The sequence below is a fragment of the Scomber scombrus genome, chromosome 4 (assembly GCF_963691925.1).
Source record: "Scomber scombrus chromosome 4, fScoSco1.1, whole genome shotgun sequence".
Taxonomy (NCBI): Eukaryota; Metazoa; Chordata; class Actinopteri; order Scombriformes; family Scombridae; genus Scomber; species Scomber scombrus.
The window spans coordinates 2,903,592-2,922,805 of NC_084973.1; the positions used below are offsets into that span (position 1 = coordinate 2,903,592).

Genomic DNA, 19,214 nt, shown 5'->3' on the forward strand with positions numbered 1-19,214 from the left:
GCGTGGCTTTATGGGAAATGTAGTTTTCCTGGTTACTGGTTTCTCCCGTGCATAATTAACACCATATATGCATCATTCTATTATTCTACATTTGTACAATTGTATTATTCAAGATAATGAGCTTTATAATTTGATGCTATACCTCTAAGTTCTTCTAAAGCGATTTTCTTTAGCTCTGAACAGTCTAAATGATAAAAACCAGATGATAAAACTTTATTGATCAACGTGGAGAAATATGCAGCACTCAAAACTAAAGCTCGGCAAGGAAAATAAAAACAGAATGTAAGCACACAGATGCAATATTAAAACAAACAATAAAACAAGGGAAATAATGAAATAATACAACAATACAGCTATAAACTGGTTATGTGGCCGATAAACAAGCCTCAGGTTGTATAAACACATGAATACTGATGGAATGACTCAGAATACTTGCTTTGCCTGGCTGGCTGTGTGGTAGATCAGACTGTATGCTATGTGCTGTATGTGCTGTATATTATGTGTAATGCTGCAGGATAGCTGACCTGCACAGATCTGTAGTCTTTCAGCCCCACCTGGAGGCAGTGTTAGTCAGTATCTCATTTGCACTACTCTGTATTAAACAGTCTGTCTCATGCCTGTGATGTGAATTACCTTTTATATTGCTCTCAGAGCTTTCTACAAAGTGTCAAAGCTATAAACTTATGCTGAAGTGTGTTTAGTCATAAATGACAGCTTTTTGAAAAATAAATTCTAGGGTGTTACAATCACATTGTTTTTGGTGGATTACTTTTAAGAGGTCAAGAGTGGTACTGCAGCCTCGGTATAAAGGTGAAAAAAATACTCAATTGTTGTTCAGTGGATTCATAAAATAATTTTAGGAGGAAAAAATATCTCTTGGTAGTTTTTTAGGCACAAAGTTGGCACTGAAAATGTAATATAATGCAAAAAAAATTAAAAAATGTGATGGAACATGTGACTGCCCTCCTACAGCTAAAAATACCTATATTCATAAGGAGATGGACACCTGTTATTCTCTACCATGGTTAAGACTTTCATTCTTTATGTGATGTTTGGATTTACGGTGTCTATTGGAACCCTATGCAGTGTTATTTTATTTGTATGTAGCTTACATATGTGTGGAATGAAGCCCAACCTCAAGGTTTTGTTCTGTACAGCTAAAATTGCCTTTTAATGTTTATGAATGGCAATAGAGTTAAAAGAAGAAAAAAAAGAAAGAAACATCTAACATTAAAGCCCCCTATCATTTCAGTGTGTATTATGTTTAGTTGTGCCAAACAAATTTGCAATCAGTCACAAAACTAATTGCCACCTGTGGTCTTTGGGCACCCTGAGGGTCTCGGGCTGTTGGGGCAGTCGTCTGCTTTTCACAGTTCATAATCCAGCTTTAAATCTAAAAGCTGAATTATTCACTATGATATAATATTTCACCCAACTTCACCTAACTGTTAATATCATTCACTTGGTGTATTTTAGAGGCTGATAATTACACTTTAGTGTGATTATTTGGAATATTAAAAAACAAGCATTGTACTTCTATTAAAACTTACCTCTCCCCGATGGGCCATTGATTCATTTTTTAAAAGGGATTATTTTGGAAAGTGTGCATAAAAAAAGTGTATTTGAACAAATGTAATAACTAAGCTCATGAGTGCTTGAGAGGTACACTTTGGAGGTTTTAAGTAGCATTGGCTCTGCTCATGAAAAACAGCAACAAAAAAAGTAGGTTTTCAGTGCTTGCATTCATCACCTCTCTTACAGAATATCATGGGAGCACTTCTCACATTATTTCTGTGCCAATGCTGATATCATTAATCATCTCATTTGATGTATAGCAGGTGTGTGTGCAGGGTAGCTTCTGTTGTTCGAGTGTGGACGTTCACTAAGTTCACACTGCTTCACCTTCACACAAAATAATGCACGTACTGTACACCACAGTTCCACCACGTTTGTCCTGCACATATTCTTACCTCACATTCCTCTCTCGTGAACTCTGTGTCATTTTCCTCAGCATGTGCAGATGCAGCAGATGGTGCAAGCTTTCTGACTGCAAAGGAGCGTCTGAAATGCTCGATGATTTTTATCGTTGTCAACCACACTTTAGTTTCAACCACAAACATCAGGTTGAATCATTCATAGTTTGTCGGAGATAATTAGAATAATTCGCAAGAAAAGCCACAGAGGGGTTTATTGTAATCTGTAATCTGCTTCTGAATCACACGCCCTCTGCGATGTTCTCTAAAACAGACAAGAATAAAGCTGTTAGTGGTTGCAAGTCTCCTGCCCTTATATTATCAAAGTCTCTCACATCCTCTGACAGACTGCTTGAAAGGCTGTTTTCAAATGCTTCTCCCAGTCCACCCCTCAGAGTGAGCACCCTCAGCAGCAGCAGGGGAGATGAGGATGAGGATGAGGATGCTTGGGTGGAGAGGGCAGAGTTGGCCGGGGTGACACGGTGAGACGGCTCAGGGCTTTTGTTGGGGGAACATCTGAGGTTGTGTGATATATTCTCTTTGTTCCTTTTTTGGAATTTGTGTCACCGTTACGATCCTGGGATAGGTTTATGAAGACAGAGCTCGATGACAAGTGATGCACAGTCTTTGGACAGCTTTTTTATAACATAAAAAAAACAATAATAAAAGAAATGTGTGTGTGTTTTAAACCATATGTTTTGGATCAAATTCGACGTGTTTGGATATTTTATTAAATGAGGAAAATGACCTTTAATGACATTCTTTCACCCTGGAATTTGATGACTTTTTCTCAAGTTACCCAAAATACGTAAGAATGGAAACATTTTTTAAGATTTGAGATTTTCACACAAATGCTGTTTTGGTTCAAATAACCTGCAGGCTATTTACTGAAAAGATTTTTTAATCAAGAATAGGAAGGACGGGGACTTTCCAAACATTCTCACGGTTGCATATTTTTTCATTGAGACATGAGGACACAGGAGGAGGAAGAGGAGGAGGAGGAGGAGGAGGAGGAGGAGGAGGAAGAGGAGGACCATGACATTGCTTGTGTTTCCACGGCATTGCTGCTTTTTCTGCTTTTGACCTTTAAGGTATCAGATATAGTTGAAACAGTGAAAGAGTAAAACTGTGTATCATCACAGAGAGAGAGATACAGAGACGCTCAACTGAACCTGCTTCTGTCATGTCTACAAAATAAAATCTTATACAGTGTAGCCAAAATACTAGCCTGGCTGTACACTTGTTTCTCCTTTTACAAGTGATGTAAATCCTGCTCTTAACTTTAATTAAAGGGCAGATTCACAATTTTTCAAGTGAGTCTTAAACCAGCAGTCAGGTGTCCATATTAACAATGAAAGAGGTTTTCCTCTCTGTACTCATTCCTCCTGTTCATAATGACTATTAAAAGATCTCATTCTAATGTGATTTCAATGGAAGTGATGGAGGACTAAATCCACAGTGTGTCCACGCAGTCATTTAATAGTAGATGTGAAGCTTCTATTCATCTTCAGCAGTCTGAGTTAGTCATATCAAGTGATATCTGACACATTTACAGTCTTTTTAGCATCAAATTACGTCTGTGTGTTTCCCTGTTGAGCTGTGGTGGAAGTATAGTGACAAAAAGAGGAACTTTGGCACTAAAAACACTGTAACGTTGAAACATAGAAGACTTGATTTGACTCATTTGGACAACTGACGCTTCATATGCAGATACATTTTTTAAAAATACATTTTTTGCACAGGAGGAGGACTATTGATTTTCTCCCCTATTTATTTTAATTTTATTTATTTACATAGTCAAAAGAAATTCTAATAGTCAGTATGAACAGGAAGAATGATTACAACAAGAAAACTGCATCTGACTGTTGTTTTTAGACAGCCTTGAACAATTGTGAACATGTCCTTTAAGGGTTAATAAGCTATTAATGGTAAATAGGGTATTTAATTGTGGTTCAAAATGTGGTATATATATAGATCACCTATGAGTGGAAGTGTGGGCTGGGTGAAAAATGAGCCACTTTTTAGGCTACTATAAAGACACTGAAAGTGAACAGTGTGTAAATGGAAACTGTCTTTAAATCTGAATCCCAGTGTGTGTGCACTTATTAACAGGATGCATGAAGGTTTTGTGCAGAGCTACTGCAAAAAGGGTTTGGTTTCTGTTTTGACACCATTAACCATGCTGACTCATAGTGAGATCCCTTTTTGTAATTTACACATACAGTATGCATGCCAGCAGAGCGATGGTAAGACTGGGTGTGATTCTGTAGCAGGGCAGGTCAGGAAGCTCACCATCATTGCAGACTGGGCGCTGGGAAACCCCCCTCCCCCCAACCACACACACAAACACCCGTACCCCACCAAAACCGATATTCGGGGTTATTAGTAAGTGCAATGAACGATTCTGTCCTGCAGCAAATGAAAAGTCAAGACTCAAATCTGTGATGTCATACTGATCTACAGCACCGAGCTTCTCATTTTTTTTTGGCAGTGAATAGAAGGCTGACTTTGTGAATCGGAAATGAAATTATTAAATTATTGCCGGAAAAGTCATCCTGAATTCTGTCACGGTGACCTTTTCTACCTTCTTACAATTTATTCTCTGCCGCTGAGTTTTTACATCACAAATTCAGATTAAGGGGACAGGGCTAAATCTCCAGTTTCCGGCAAAGTGGGCGATATATATATTTTATACTCTCTCTCTCTCTCTCTCTCTCTGTCTCTCCTGGAGCTTCATATTTTAAGGCTACATTTCACTTTCTGCTGTCGTTTGAGTCATATAGCTCTGCTGGTACCGCAAAAGGCCAAGAAAAGTAAGATTAAATGCTTTTTTATTCCCTTTTTTAAGGCTGATTAACAGAGCTTGTGCTATGACTTGACAAGCTGTTTTATCTTCTTCTTACTTGGCCCGAATGGGGCGATCATCATTGAAAATCAGGCCCTATTCACTCCAAATTACACAGAAGAAATACCCAGCATCCTTTTTGGAACAGGGCTTAGATGAATGTTAAAGGAAGATCATTCTGGAGGATGTAATTTATTATTCTAGCGTGAACATAAATGCAACAGTTACAACAATTTGTTTTCAAACTGAAGCCTGTTGTTTTATAGGTGTTATGTGGTGGCAGTGGGTTGACTATGTGAAAGTGCTTACATCACCACTGGATGTCAATGTGATCCCAGAAGCCTTTTTTTGGTTCACCATCACCAACCCACTAGAGGTTTTGGGTGTCTGCCTTGGTGTTCCATGAAGCTCTTGGCAGCAGTAGAGAGTCAGTGGATCTGTTATCACAGAGTGGGGATGCATTCTCTGGAGTGGCAGCTGGGCTTTTTTGGGGTCTTACCAATAATCACAGGAAACGGCAATCAATTTAGTGAAGTGATGTTACAAAGAGTGGAAGTCAGACTCATACTGAAATCACATTATAAAGCTGCATTCAGTGAGTTTCTTCAGCACTTGGGGAGCACAACAAGCTGTGAAGGGATTATACAAACACACACATTTATATAAATACTATATAGTCATATTATCACCTTATATGTTGAGCTTCACCAAACTACCAAAAGATATCAGAGAAGCCAGCTGGCTAAATATTATTAAGAGAGTATTGTAATTTACTTGATTTTATACATTGTTTTTATTCTATTTTTTATTTTCAATCTTATATCACATTAATGTTTTTATTTATTTCCTTGTTTGTTCTATGCTCCTTTTATGTCCCTTTAATGTGAAGCACTTGGTATATGTAATTGCTGTTGTTATAAAGTACTTTGAGCTGCTAAAGGTGCTATACAAATAATATTTTTTATTAACGTTGTTTACAGTAGTACCTCATCCAGCAGACACAACCAAATTAGCATTCATTTAAAATTGTATTTCTATCCATCCAGTGAATTTTAAGTTCATTATTCTGATTTGGTCTCCTATAACTCCTAAAATAAAAAATAAAAAAGATATATATAATAAAATACCTTTATTTTCTGATAGCATTGGAATCTTTGACATTAGACATGTGCTGAAGGCTTCCTCCATTTGTTTCTCCATCTCCTTTTTTTTTTTTTTTTTTACAATATAAGCTTCATATTCATTTATATAGACAAAGGCTACACAGACGTCGAAGGGGACAAGAATAAACAATGAACTCTATATCACAACCAAACCATGACATCAACAAAGATTTAAATCAAGAAACTATTTACAACCAAACTAACTGTCAAACCATAAAAAACTCAACTTAAAGTCCCAAAATCATTCAAATGACCTGGATCCCAAAAAGGCCACGCTCAAGGGTAATAATACAAGCAGCCCAGAGAGGTATAACTCCAACTTCAAGTGTAGGAACTCTGTGGAGCAACTTTCTAATCATTATCATCCACAGCTGCCCTACATTCCAACACCATGAATCACACTGTGGTTTTTGGAATTAATGTAAAGTATAGGTATGAAGACTCTACTGTATGTCTTGGGATTGTATTTGACTTTAATAACATCTGTTTAAAATTTGAATGAAATATTTGAAGAGCAGAATTTCTTAGTAGTGGTTTTCTGGATGATTTCCTTCATGCTGAGTTTTCAATTTTGATTTGTGTTCTTCTTCACTAGGCTGATGGACGTTTCATACATTGTCTAAAGCTACCCCCCCCCCCTGTTTTAAAAATGAATAATAATTAGCGTCTGATGTGGTTTCCCCACAAAAAGTTCAACCATGTGGTTAAACATTTTTCAAATTACATCTGCTCTTCAAAAATACAACATCTGATATGTAAATAGTGTTCACTTCAAAAGTTGAACTGCTGGATGCAAATGTCTCCTACTTTACTTCTCGGTGTACAGTATGTGCACCAGAGGCTTCAAGTTGTGTAAGCAGTGTGTCTGGCTTCCAGACAAGCTGTGATGTCACAAATTATGCTCTTAGGTGCATCAAACTTAAACTCAGATCTAAGTTGAGCCCAGAGAAGTGTTCTCCCATCAGTAGATGAGCCTTTAGTGTCGAACTCTGCACGTTACATCAATCTGCACAGTGAAGCTCAAACATTCAAGTAAGAGAAAAAGAAATCATTTTTGAGTGGAGGGGGACTTTAAGAAATTCCCAAATTGTACTAGCCCCTATCCAATAAGTTCATACTGGATAAATGATGGTTTATGGGTCAATGATGGTTTTTTTGTGTCCATGTGGTTTAGTTTAAATTTAAAGGGTTAAAATGTGAAAATAAACGTATGAATAACTTGCACACATTCTTTTTTTGTGGACTCAGCATCAAATTTCTGCTTTTAATCCATTTTGAGAGAATATATTAGAGCAGTGGTCTCCAACCCTGCTCCTGGAGAGCTACTGCCCTGCATGTTTTAGGTATCTCCTCACTCTAACTCGTTATCAAGCAGCTGAGGCTCGTCAAAGGGCTTGATAACGAGTTGATTATTAGAATCAGGTGTGTTAGAGTGAGGAGATACCTAAAACATGCAGGGCAGTAGCTCTCCAGGAGCAGGGTTGGAGACCACTGTATTAGAGGATTATGGCAAAAATGTCTAAGTGGTGTAACCATAAAAAACTTTGTACCAAATAATTCAACTTGCTTAAAAACAGTAAATTGTCAATAAAACACCATATCAACTAGTTTGGCATGATCTTACATTATAACTTGTTATATTAAATAAAGGTAATGGAATACAATTGTTGTAAATATTACATTTCATCTGGTAACCATGGAGATCAGGAAACATTTACATGTTTTAAATGAAGTCATTATTAGTATAAGTCCACTTAAATACACTGTTGGTGATAAAATATGTAATATTTATCATTCTTTTGTGGTTACACCATTTGACATTTTCAGGAGCATTCAGTCTTACTTTTGGTAAAAAAATGGTGCAAATGTCATTTCAAATGATATAAAACCAACAAAAATACTAAATGTACATTTTAACAAACCTGATGCTGCTTTTAAAATGATTTTGTAAGATATTTTTGAATTGATAATCTTGCCAACCCTTATTTGTCACTGATGCATGAACTGTATATCAATAGATTTTCTGTCTAAGGCAGAAATGTTATACTGATTTCAATGTTCAAAGTCAAATATGTTTGTATTTCAAGTACACAGCCACTGAGCGGCCGAGCTGTCACATATTTAATACATGCCTTCCTTCAAATCACCTTTCCTGAGTGCTAATTTGGCTCGGTACACTCGATGACCGCGACGGAATGTTTAATATTGTTTGATGCATGATTTAGAAAGCTGATTTATTACAGCAGAGGTATCATTTAGCCCAGTGTTAGTGTGACACTTCTATTAAATCCTCATGCTTTGAGTATATACACACCGTGGGGCTAGTATCTGAAATGACGGACACGGCGATCCCATCAACATTCATAATCATGGTAATCTGAGAAAAAGATACTTGTCATGAGAGTAAATGAACAGCGGGTGCTGTAGCGTGCTATTCAACCTGCTGACTGAGGAATGAAGGAGAAAATAAGGCGGCAAACGGCAGAAATGATGGCCACATGTGGGGGAGGGAGGGTGACTCATTAATGTGTGGATGTAGAACTTATGTGTCTGTAACAACTACAACAACAGGAGCAATGAGTGATTCAGATAGAATGATGTTAATGATCCTTAACAAATCCTTTGGGCTGACCTCAAACACAAGAAGCATCCACCTATCAAGCTCGGCCGGTTACAAGAAGAGAAGCGCTGATGTCTGTGAGCTCAGCGGGATGCTGCATGTCCCCGACTGAGTCGCTGACACAACATGTGGCAGATGTTACAGAGGCCGAAGGTACACAGTCAGTACTCAACCCTTTTCTTTTGTTCTGAGCACTGATTGTGTTGCCCTGTGGTGATCTTATAGCCTGACTGTGCTACACTCCTGCTGGTAAATGACACTGTGGTCACCAGGAGGCAAATTCAGGGTTACAGTGGAACTACAGCAGGTGTCGCATCAATGAGAAACACGTCCTGTAATTGATAAAAAAAAAAGGTCAGAAGATTCCGATCATATCGCAACATCGCTGCTAGATAAAGATTGTTTGTACGGTCAAGAGTGAAGTCAACTTGTAAGCCTGATTCCTGTTAGTCAGTCATCATGCCTGCTATGACAAGGGGCAGCTTTTTCAGTTTCATTATTGTGGCATTCATCTTATGACCTTACAGCACATTAACTGGTTGCTAAGATTTCACATGAACTGTTAGTGGTTATAATCAGTATGACAGCAGCTGATTAACTAGGTAACCACAGAAGTTATCCCCCATTCAAATGAATTGACAGGAACTTTAATGTTGTCAGGGTTCTGTAGAGCAGCCGTAGACTAATACCTGAAACCACCTACGACATGGTGCAAACCAGTTTAGGTTACGAAAGCCAATTCAAATCCAATTCAAGGCTAGAAGCTCACGTTAGTGCCCAGTGTTGTCATTTCCTCACATCTCTGGATATTTTCTGAGGTGCAGTGTTTGAATAACTTAAAAGAAAAAAAAGAAAGCAATACAAGATAAAAGGAGGAAAATATTGACTTTATTAGTTTATCTTCGAAACACTCAAGTTTGTAGAAATTTGCCATTTATCAGACAATCTTCACATTTCATATTTCAGGACACTTTAACCTTCAATCAGTCTCTGAAGATCATCTCCAGATCAGATTTAAGATATAAAAATGATCTGACAATTGTATTTTTGAACTAAAAAGTCCAATTAACTGATTGATAATTAAAAATGTATCCCTTCTCCCTCACTGAAACATATAAATGTTCATTTCAAAAGTTACTTCAATGAAAAAGTTGTGTTTGTGCAGTGGAAGCTTCAAGTTTACTCATCACAATTGTAAAAGTTGCATATGATTAGCCTCCAAGCTAGCTGAGATGTCACAAATCATGCTCGCTGGTACATGTTTTAAACAGAAGGTTTAAGGCTTCAGCAGATGAATATGGTAACAGCTCAAACATCCAAGTGAAGAAACATTTTTGAGTGAACTTTAAAATCCCTGAATAACTCTACAGCCAGTTAGTTCTGATCTGCAGGTTAAAACAATTACAAAGGAAAAAGAAAAACAGAATAAAAATGAATAAAAAATAAATCAAAGTGACAGATAAGCAATGGATAAATATGTCAGCATATCATAAGTGCAGGCTCAACGTAACATACTGTAGTGATGAGCCTCTTTGTAAGACAGACAGTGTTACAGCATTAACAGCCATACACATCTGTATCAGACAGAACCATCTAAAGATGGAAGAGGGGTAGTGCATAAATATACTCTTTCCCTCTATACAAGTTAAAGAATCAGATCAAATGTAATGCTGTAGTGCATTCAATTGCATCTATTTTGTTTTTGTACACCTCCCAAGATGTCGATGTGATCATGATTACCTGATGCAACAATGACCAGAAGCACAACGCAAGAGAGGAGACAAGAACAAATGATTCTATTTTGATCAGGTGCTTCGAGCAAGCCCAACTGGAACATACTCAAAAAAACCTCCACTAAAAAGGTAAACAATACAGTCAGGCACTGTATTGAGATAAATTACTTTCACGGCTTTCCACCATAATAACTTAATAAACCTTTTAGTAATCCCATTGCTCTCTAGACATTTTGTTTCAAATGTTCTATTGACATTCATTCCTGAGGACAGAGTTTGAATAAATAAACAATGCACATCTTAAGGAAGGAATTTGCAGTGACGGTCTAATGAACATCACAGTTGCTATTTAAAACAATCAAACTGTCTTGGGCTCATATTTCAGTATAACGTAGTCTTGTCCACTTGATACACAAGACAATCAATACTTTTTAAAAATACTTTTCCAGCAACACTTAAATAGAACTGAAGGACATAAACCTCTTTCAGTCAGATAACAGAAAATAATATTCCTGCTATCATTCAAAGTGTGCTTCACGTCAAGCAGTCCTGCTTGTCCTCTAGCTTAACCAGCCAGGTTGGACATAGCAGGATCCTGCATCAACACTTTGAAACTGTACAGTACAGCAACACTCCTGCCCTGAAACAGCAGCACCAGTGCCAGCAAACAACAAAAACTAGTAGTTTTTTTTGTTTGTTTTTTTCCTCGGCTGAAGAGTTAGCTACTCACGCCGAGGCGTCACTATGGGCGGTAGGCTTGCTTGTACTCCAACCAGTATTTGATGGAGTGCAAGCTTTCAGCAGCCAGGACCTTCATGACATTCATGAGACAACATTAAATCATGTAGTCTCATTACTTTTTTTTCTTCCTTGAACAGGACAGATTCACTTTTAACGAAAAGATCATTATGAGTGGAAGCCTTGTGCATTCTTACGACCGCAGTAATTACATGTTGTGTAAGAATTGCGACTATGCGACAACATAGGTGGTCATCAGGTGACTATATATTGCCTGAAAACTGTTCAGACAATTCATTCTCACATTCTGTGTAATGGCCGTGTTGAATAGCACACTGCCTGATATGCTCAGCTGTTCTCCTTTGAGACAGATCAAGCAGTGCCTTCAGCAGGTCATTCAAACTGGCCTCTCTGCCCTTTTGTTCCATCCAAATGTTCAGCAATTCATGGATCCTGTCTGCGTATGGAAGGTACTCTTTGCTTTTGATAACGTTGTCGCTAATGCCGATGTAACGGAAGAATCTATTGTGGTAACAGATGTCCACTTCCTCAAAATATTCGAAACATTTCTGCAGAGACCCATCTGAAAAAAACCAAAAGATTATAGATGTTCATTAAAAGCTTCCAAAAACTGAAGGTGTGTCGACTGCTGTGTTTAAGTACAGGGTGTCACACTGATCCATGTGCATCAAGTATTCTTTTAAAAGAGGGAATAAAAATGAACACTTTACCGTTCACAGGAACAAGCTTGGGAAATGACTCCTATAACACAAAGAGAGAAACAATCATTAATATCCACAGAAGTCTGTTGAAACTCTTCACGAGCCACACCCACACCCACATCCCTGGTGAGTACAACACATCTCTGATTCAATTACTCGGCATGTCCAAAACCCACATGCAAGATTTCTTAAAATGAAAAGATGTATATCAGGTTTGAATGGAAAAAGAATATCAGAGCAACAAGAGTGCAAATAACATTCTCTGGTGATGTTAATCTTTAACAGGTACAACAGTGAACATGTGACTCATTGACCCACTCCCAACAACACAACTCTGACCAGCACAGACTAGTAACAAAGAAGCAGTTGATGTTTCAGATCTTACGTGTTGAAATACTACATTTCATGATGTAATAGACATAGGGTGGGACTTTTTTTGGTTCCGTAAACTGTAAAGACGGAAGCAGCTGCTACAGTTTATCTTCAGTAAGTCAGTGATTGGTCAATAACTACAAACACTGATTTCTGTGCAACAGAGGCAGGTGTAAAGCCTCAATTCACAGTCAACAGTAATTAAGTCATAAAGATAATATCACAATAAATTTGACACATGTCAGTGTTGGTCAGTAGTTTAGTGTAGTGAGTATGCATTCATGCACTTTGTCATATACATTCCAAAGTAGGAAACTGGAGGAAGGAAACAGACCAGAGGGTGGAGGGTGTCTGCGGTTAACACAGCAAAGCATGAATCAACACAACAAAGCAGCAGTGTAGGTCAGTAGTTCAGTGTAGAGAGTATGCATTCGTACACTTTATCACATAAGCTCCAAATTGGGAAACTGGAGGAAGGACACTGAGACCAGAGGGCAAAGGGTGCCTGTGGTTAACACAGCAAAGCATGAACCAACAGAAAAAAAAGCAGCAGTGAGCAGGTGAGAAGGGAAAAAAGCATGGATGGAAGCAAAGAAGGAGGTGCGGGTGTTGATGAGCTGTTGCTCTCACCCTCATGTCGGGCTGCCTGAGGAAGATCATGGGGCTGGCTTGGGGGGGAGATGCAAGGAGCGCAGAGGTGGCCTGGATGGCTATATTGTGCTGGGAGTTACTGGCAGAGCTGCAGCTGCTTTCGCACAACGCTTCACACTCATCCTCCACAGTGTCTGAGGATCTGGCTCTCACCAGAAAGCTGGGCATTCGGGTCTGTCCGTTTCTCCCTTCCTCAGTGTTACGCTGGAGACGATGAGAAACATGTTCAAACCTTCCAAACTGCCTTTACGCAATTAGTTACAGGCTGCTGTGTTCATCAGCTTTGAATAAAATCTATCTGGTAATTTTGTGGAAACTTAACTCTCTGCAATCAGCTTATTCTACTGCTCAGTGCTTGTTTTAAGTAATCCTACTGTAATGCCAAAAATATATGACTCACCTCTCCAGGTTTCAGCCCATCAGGTCGGGAGCTCTGAGAGTCTGAAGGCAGGATGTAAAGAGAGGATTACACAACCTTACAAAGTAGCTATTTAACAGCATTCATGTGACTTTAATTTACCTGAATGTGTAAATCAACACTGAATAACAAACAAAGGTGAAGGAAAATGCTGCTGTGCTGTGCTCTTTGGGTGCTAACATCTATTGGGTCCATTGGGTGTCAGACATACTTTCTAACATGCTTTCCAACAAGTGAAAACAGCACAGTTTTACACTTGATCTACATAATAATTACAGACACAGTTGTACATCATCTGCTGTTCCACCTGCTGCTGCGTGATCGTCAGCGGAGACAAATCTACGTCACACCTGACAACTTGCAAGCCAGTCAAACACGCTTCTGCTGCTGCACCTCCACAAAAACATGTAGCATGTTGGTAAAGCTGCCAACAACAAAACAGGACCAAACCTGCTGTGACATCACTGTTCATCCTGAACCATTCAGTCCACACCTTGTTTTCCTTTGATACACCCTGTGAATGAATTACAGCCAGACTGTAATTCATTCACATTGCTATTGAAGAAGATATATTTAAAAATGAGAACATCCCACCTGAACAACTTTAAAAGTCTGTCGTTTATTAGCTGAACCATGCTAGTCCTGTTAGCCACTATTTTGTAACTTGAGCCAGGTTAGTGAGATAACATTAGGATCACCTGAGTGCTTCTATCACTGAAGTGAGGCGAGGCCTGCTCTAATGTTCCTCGACATGAGCACAGTTTTTAAACTTTAAAGCTATAACAAGTAGTTGATTAATCATCTAATTGCTTAAGTCAGTTTATAACTAATTGTTGCTGTAAAATAGACAACCATTCCCTTGTTCCAACTTTGTGACAATTTGCTACTGTACTTTGTCTTGCGTGATAGTAAACTTATTATTTGTAGGTTTTGGAGTGTTGTTAAACAGGTCTGACACCCAGCTGTAATTGTCAATAAGGAAATACCATCACACCCACTGCAATGCATCACAAGATTCATGCTTGGTTCTAACTAATAGAGAGCAGTGGCGTTTCCAGCATTGCACAATCTAGTTCTGTTTTACCTTCACTTTCGTTTTACTGAGAAGAGAAAGAAATCTATCTTCTTTGACTGGCTTTAAACATTTACGGTTAGAAGACGTGTTTGTCTGTCTGTTGAGGTTTCTTTAAAAGGTTCCAGAGTTTATTATTATTATTAGTGTCAGTACCCAGAAAAGGTGCACAGGTATAATTCAGTGTCTTTACATTCTGCAATTGACAAGAATATCATTAGATTTAAAGATCAGGCCTCAGGATGACACTTAATTTCCTGCTATAAAGAAAGACGTTTCTTCATCCTTTAACAAGACAAGTATTTCCATACGGCACCAAATTTTAGTTGTCAGAGATGAAAATGTGTCATGTCTTACTGTGTATTTTAATTTCCTTTCTTTATATCTAATGCCAGGTATTCATTGTGTGTGCCAAATAGTTCAACTACGGCAACTTTTAAATGATTCATTTCAGTGTCCACTTACCTGATGCTTTATGCTTCTTATACAAAACTGCCACAACAACAGCTATTGCCACCACAATAAGTGATGCGCTGAGTGATGGCCAAAGCCAAGTGTTTCCTGATTGAAAAAGGAAAAGAAAAAAGACAACTATTAGCACCATATTATGGTAATTTTATATATAATAATGTGGTAATAAAAAGGCTGTAATTTGAACCAGTTTACAGTCTGTGTGACTCTTGCTACAGAGTATGTTTGCTATATATTTCAAAGATGCTTTCTTTCATTGTAGTTTGGGTGTACATTTGTTCAACCAATCACCCTGAAAATATAGAAGTTGTAGAATGTGTTTCTGTGCTGAACAGACCACAAGGTGCTTTTCTATAGGTAGTTCAGAGTATAATATATGAGCAACTATCTTAATCTCACTAGCGAAATGTGTGTTTCATTTTCTTTTTTTTGGTAATCATGTTTACAAAAATGATAAGAACGGATATAAATATGTGTGATCACGCATTGTCAAACTTTTATTATAAAGTTGTGTGTGTCTACTTTCAACCTTTAAACAAATATGGGATATATATATATTATTTTAGTGTAACTATAAGCCATGAATGTCTGTAAAGAGGATTGCTTGGAGCTTTTCAGGTGACATTAGCATCCACTGTCTGTTGTACTGTACCTGAGGGTGGGGGGGACTGGATTTTCTTGCACTCCGTGTTGGTTGTAGAGGTGCAGTTCCTCACTATCACTTCATCCTTTTCACATCTAGTGTAGAGGCGGGTGAAAAGATAAATTGAAAACATGAAGGACTTCAGATTAGAGGTTTTCTTAGGAACACTGTCCAATTGAAAAATAATTGCTGATAAAAAACTTTATCCTCCCATCAGTCACTTGAATGAAGGGAGCGTCAGGTGTTGTCTGTTTTTTTCTTCTTCTTAGACTCACCTTGAACACTTCTTGCAAACTTCACATGCTTGGTCATGGGCGCAAAATCTTCCCGCTTTGCATTCACATTCGGTATTCTGAGTTTGAATACACGGCCTTACAATTATCTGATCTGAGAAAGCAACATGAAAAAGACCTTGTTAAATCTTTTTTAATTTATGCTCAGAGCACTTTGAAAAAGGTTGAATATTGACTTTTTCTTCCAGTCGTTCTAATCCATCGTGTAAAGCCATAGAGCAGAATTACCTGGGCGACACTGTGCACACTTGAAACACTGTTTCAGGTCGTTGGAGTGCTCAGTGAACGTCCCATAGTCACATTCCCCACACTCCCCCATCTCCCCGTGCTTGGTGCAGGGTGATTTCATATGTGTACCTAATGCAGAAAAACAAAACATACGGTTACCCCCAAATCTCTTTCTGCACCTATTTAATTGAGCCTTCAACATTTAACTGAATGTGTCACTTAGATAAATAATAGCCAATCACAATGAAGCTCAACCTGTTTCATGGCTCTGGTGAAGGCTTTTCTGATTGGAGCTGGCGACAGAGCGTCACCCTCTGAGGTTTAACTCAAGTGTAGCTGCATGTGGCTTACCAGCTGGGCAGTTTAAACAGCAGATGTTGTTCAACGATGACATGTCTGTTCCGCAGGGCGCACCTCGCCGACTCCTGCTGCCACTCGAGTCATGACCAGACTGTGGAGACGCCCACGTGGATTTGAAGATGAAGATCAATGCAAGGAAAACCTTTGAAAAAAAAAAAACAACCAAAAAAAAAAACATGACAGCAGTTAAGACTCCGAACTGATTATATAGTTATTGTTTGCTCACTTTTTTGTAGTGGATTGGGAACTACATTGATAAGAGCAGAAAGCACTATTTTAATAACTGGTTAATGATTTTAGTAACTAAAGCAAAACAGACTAAAATATGCTCATTTTCTCTGACTTTGCTCTGGTGGATTTCCTGTTTTATAGACATTTATATAATATTGAACATTTTCTGATCAAATGATGAATGGAGCAAATGTTTGACAAACTAAACTCATAATGAAAATTGTTGCGGTTATCCTCTAAGGCTTTTTTTCCTTGAAGCAAAAATGACAGATTTTCTGGTTGAGCTTCTGTTTGCTGTTACATCAACAACGTTAGACTCCTCTGGGAAATTTTAACAGACTTTGTTCACAATAACAAACAATAATTAATTCAGAAAGTTATCAGCAGATTCATCAATAATGAGAATAATTGTTAGTTGCAGCACTAAACAATTAATTTTTGTTTCCTTTACTGTAAGTGTCTTTTTGCTTTTCATCTCTTTTCATAAATACATGGTTTCCACTTTATCTGATTAAGTTAAGTTAATACCACCAACATGAGACAGGCTAAAACAGTCTCCACTATTTAACATTATTTATTTTTATACATTATTATTAATGTAGTAGGCATGAGTTTCCCTCCCCATTCTGTTTTAATCCTTCATATTTGCTTATTTGATAGTTTATCTCTTTAATGGCAGTGTAACGTCCTTAACTAAATAGAAAAATTCCCCTCAACGGAAATGATTTACCAATAGGAATACTTATCTAATATTTATAATAACGCTAACGCCACAAAAAAAAAACCCCATATGAGTTTTTATGACCATGAGGTTAAACAATGATGCAACACTTCATAAGACTGTATCCGATCAATGGAATGCACTTCCGATCAGGCCATAAGTTTCAGCAGGTGGATGTGATCTGTTCGGACATGTCTAAAACTGTGATAGAGGCGGAATAAAGAAGATCAAGTTGATATTAAAAAAAGGCCATCTTAAACAAACAGACACAACAGCTACAGAGTAGTTCATGCTGTCACCTGTACACAATCACAGCTTATTCAAATACAGTCACTACCTGGCCTGGTTGACTGAGGAAATAACCAAATAAGGTATTAACCAGACTACTGTACACACCCATGGTTTACTGAACTTAACTCACCTCCAGATCACATGCAATGGCATCTCACCCCCCCACACACACACACTAAACCAATTACAAGCATTTTTTTTTAACCCTTATTATTACAGTACAAAGTCTTGCTTACATTGTGTTTAATAATAAACAAATACAAGTATTTCTCACATGTCACTCAAAGTAGCACATTAAAAATAACACTGACTGACACAATTAAACGACGTAGTAATACATAAAAAAAAACTTCACACACACAACTTCATACAACATATTGTAATTCTCTATGATTCACTTCGATAAAATAAAATGTACTTACTACTTTCCAAAGTGAGTTTATGAAAGAAAAAGTGATTGACAAGCAAATATCACTTTTAAACACCAAAGCAAAATATCACTTGTAAACACTGGAATATTAACTAAATTAATCAGTTAAAGTGGATTATTTCGGCGCCGAATTCAAGAAAGATTAGTAACAATTTAGAAAGTATTTTTTCCTCAGGAGTTTAGGACATGTACATGTTCTTATCTGTAACAGCAGCTTGAATTGACGCATTTTTAATTGGACTTTGGGATGACATATGAGGAAGGCGTGCGGTAGACTATGGAGTGTGAGTATAGACATAATATAGGTCGTTAAAGTTATTTTTCATTCAGTTAGAGTCTATTCACCCTGAGCACAACTTCTGAATAGAGGGACACAGTTTAAATGAGTGTTACTTTTTGGAAGCATAAGAGGAATTTCGCACCTGGGCTCAATGCGTGAGTAAGAGGGGGGGGGGGGCTGGTGGAAAAACAAGCTAGAAAATTCCAAGACTAATTATCGATATTAACCGAATACAACATAAATATAGCCTGTTTTAAATTCATTTAAAGAGGAAACTTTCCGTGTTTTAACGGGCGACTGAGAGTCATTGAAAGTTTCGAAGCGCTCCATGAATTATGGTTCCACGCAATTGTTTTTTCCGCTTTCAGGAAATGTCACAAACGTCTCTCAACAACTCAATTAGCTACTACCAATAATATTACAAATACAATAAAAAACAGCATAACACTTACCGTAAGACGTGAGAAGCTGCGCATCTTTTATAGAGTTATTTCTCCTCAAACTTCCACGACGTCTCATTCCAATATTTACGTTATGTTTTTTGACAAGCTCTCTCGCGCTGCTGTCCAGTAACGATCCACAGGTGTGATGATGGGTCTCGAGGTGACGTGACGTAGTTATATAGCGGCTGGGCGGGGTTTGAGTAGTAGCCTATCACAGAGCAGCCTTTACCACGATCACACAAAGCCACAAGTATTTAGTTCAAAGTAAAAGTTCTAGTAGAAGAATGTAAAGTTACTTGAGGCACTTTGAATGTGACAATCCAAAATATTACTAAAGTAGTTACAGACATTATCAACAATATTTACTGTAAGTAGGTGATAGAAAGTACATTTAATGCAGAAAAATATGGAAGACCACTACGATTAAAAAGAGGAATTATAAAAAAGGGATTTCAAAAAGCAACTTTAAAATAGTCATTTAAAACACCATTTAGAAAATACACTAATGAATTCCCA

The 19,214-nt window shown here is 37.8% G+C and overlaps 1 protein-coding gene across 2 annotated transcripts; it reads right to left on the reverse strand.

The window, feature by feature from the left end:
• Nucleotides 1-9,553: 9,553 nt before the first annotated feature.
• hdr (hematopoietic death receptor) lies at nt 9,554-18,822 on the reverse strand. 2 transcript variants are annotated; one of them, XM_062417766.1, is made up of 10 exons: nt 18,708-18,822; nt 16,294-16,444; nt 15,943-16,071; nt 15,697-15,808; nt 15,431-15,516; nt 14,773-14,868; nt 13,218-13,258; nt 12,971-13,021; nt 11,804-11,834; nt 9,554-11,655 (listed from the first exon to the last, which is right to left on the reverse strand). In XM_062417766.1, exons 1-10 carry the CDS (start codon nt 18,729-18,731, stop codon nt 11,336-11,338), a joined length of 1,041 nt encoding a protein of 346 aa, XP_062273750.1. In that variant the 5' UTR covers nt 18,732-18,822; the 3' UTR covers nt 9,554-11,335. The 2 variants fall into 2 exon arrangements, with proteins under 2 accessions (XP_062273750.1, XP_062273751.1); XM_062417767.1 differs by lacking the exon at nt 12,971-13,021.
• Nucleotides 18,823-19,214: the final 392 nt, after the last annotated feature.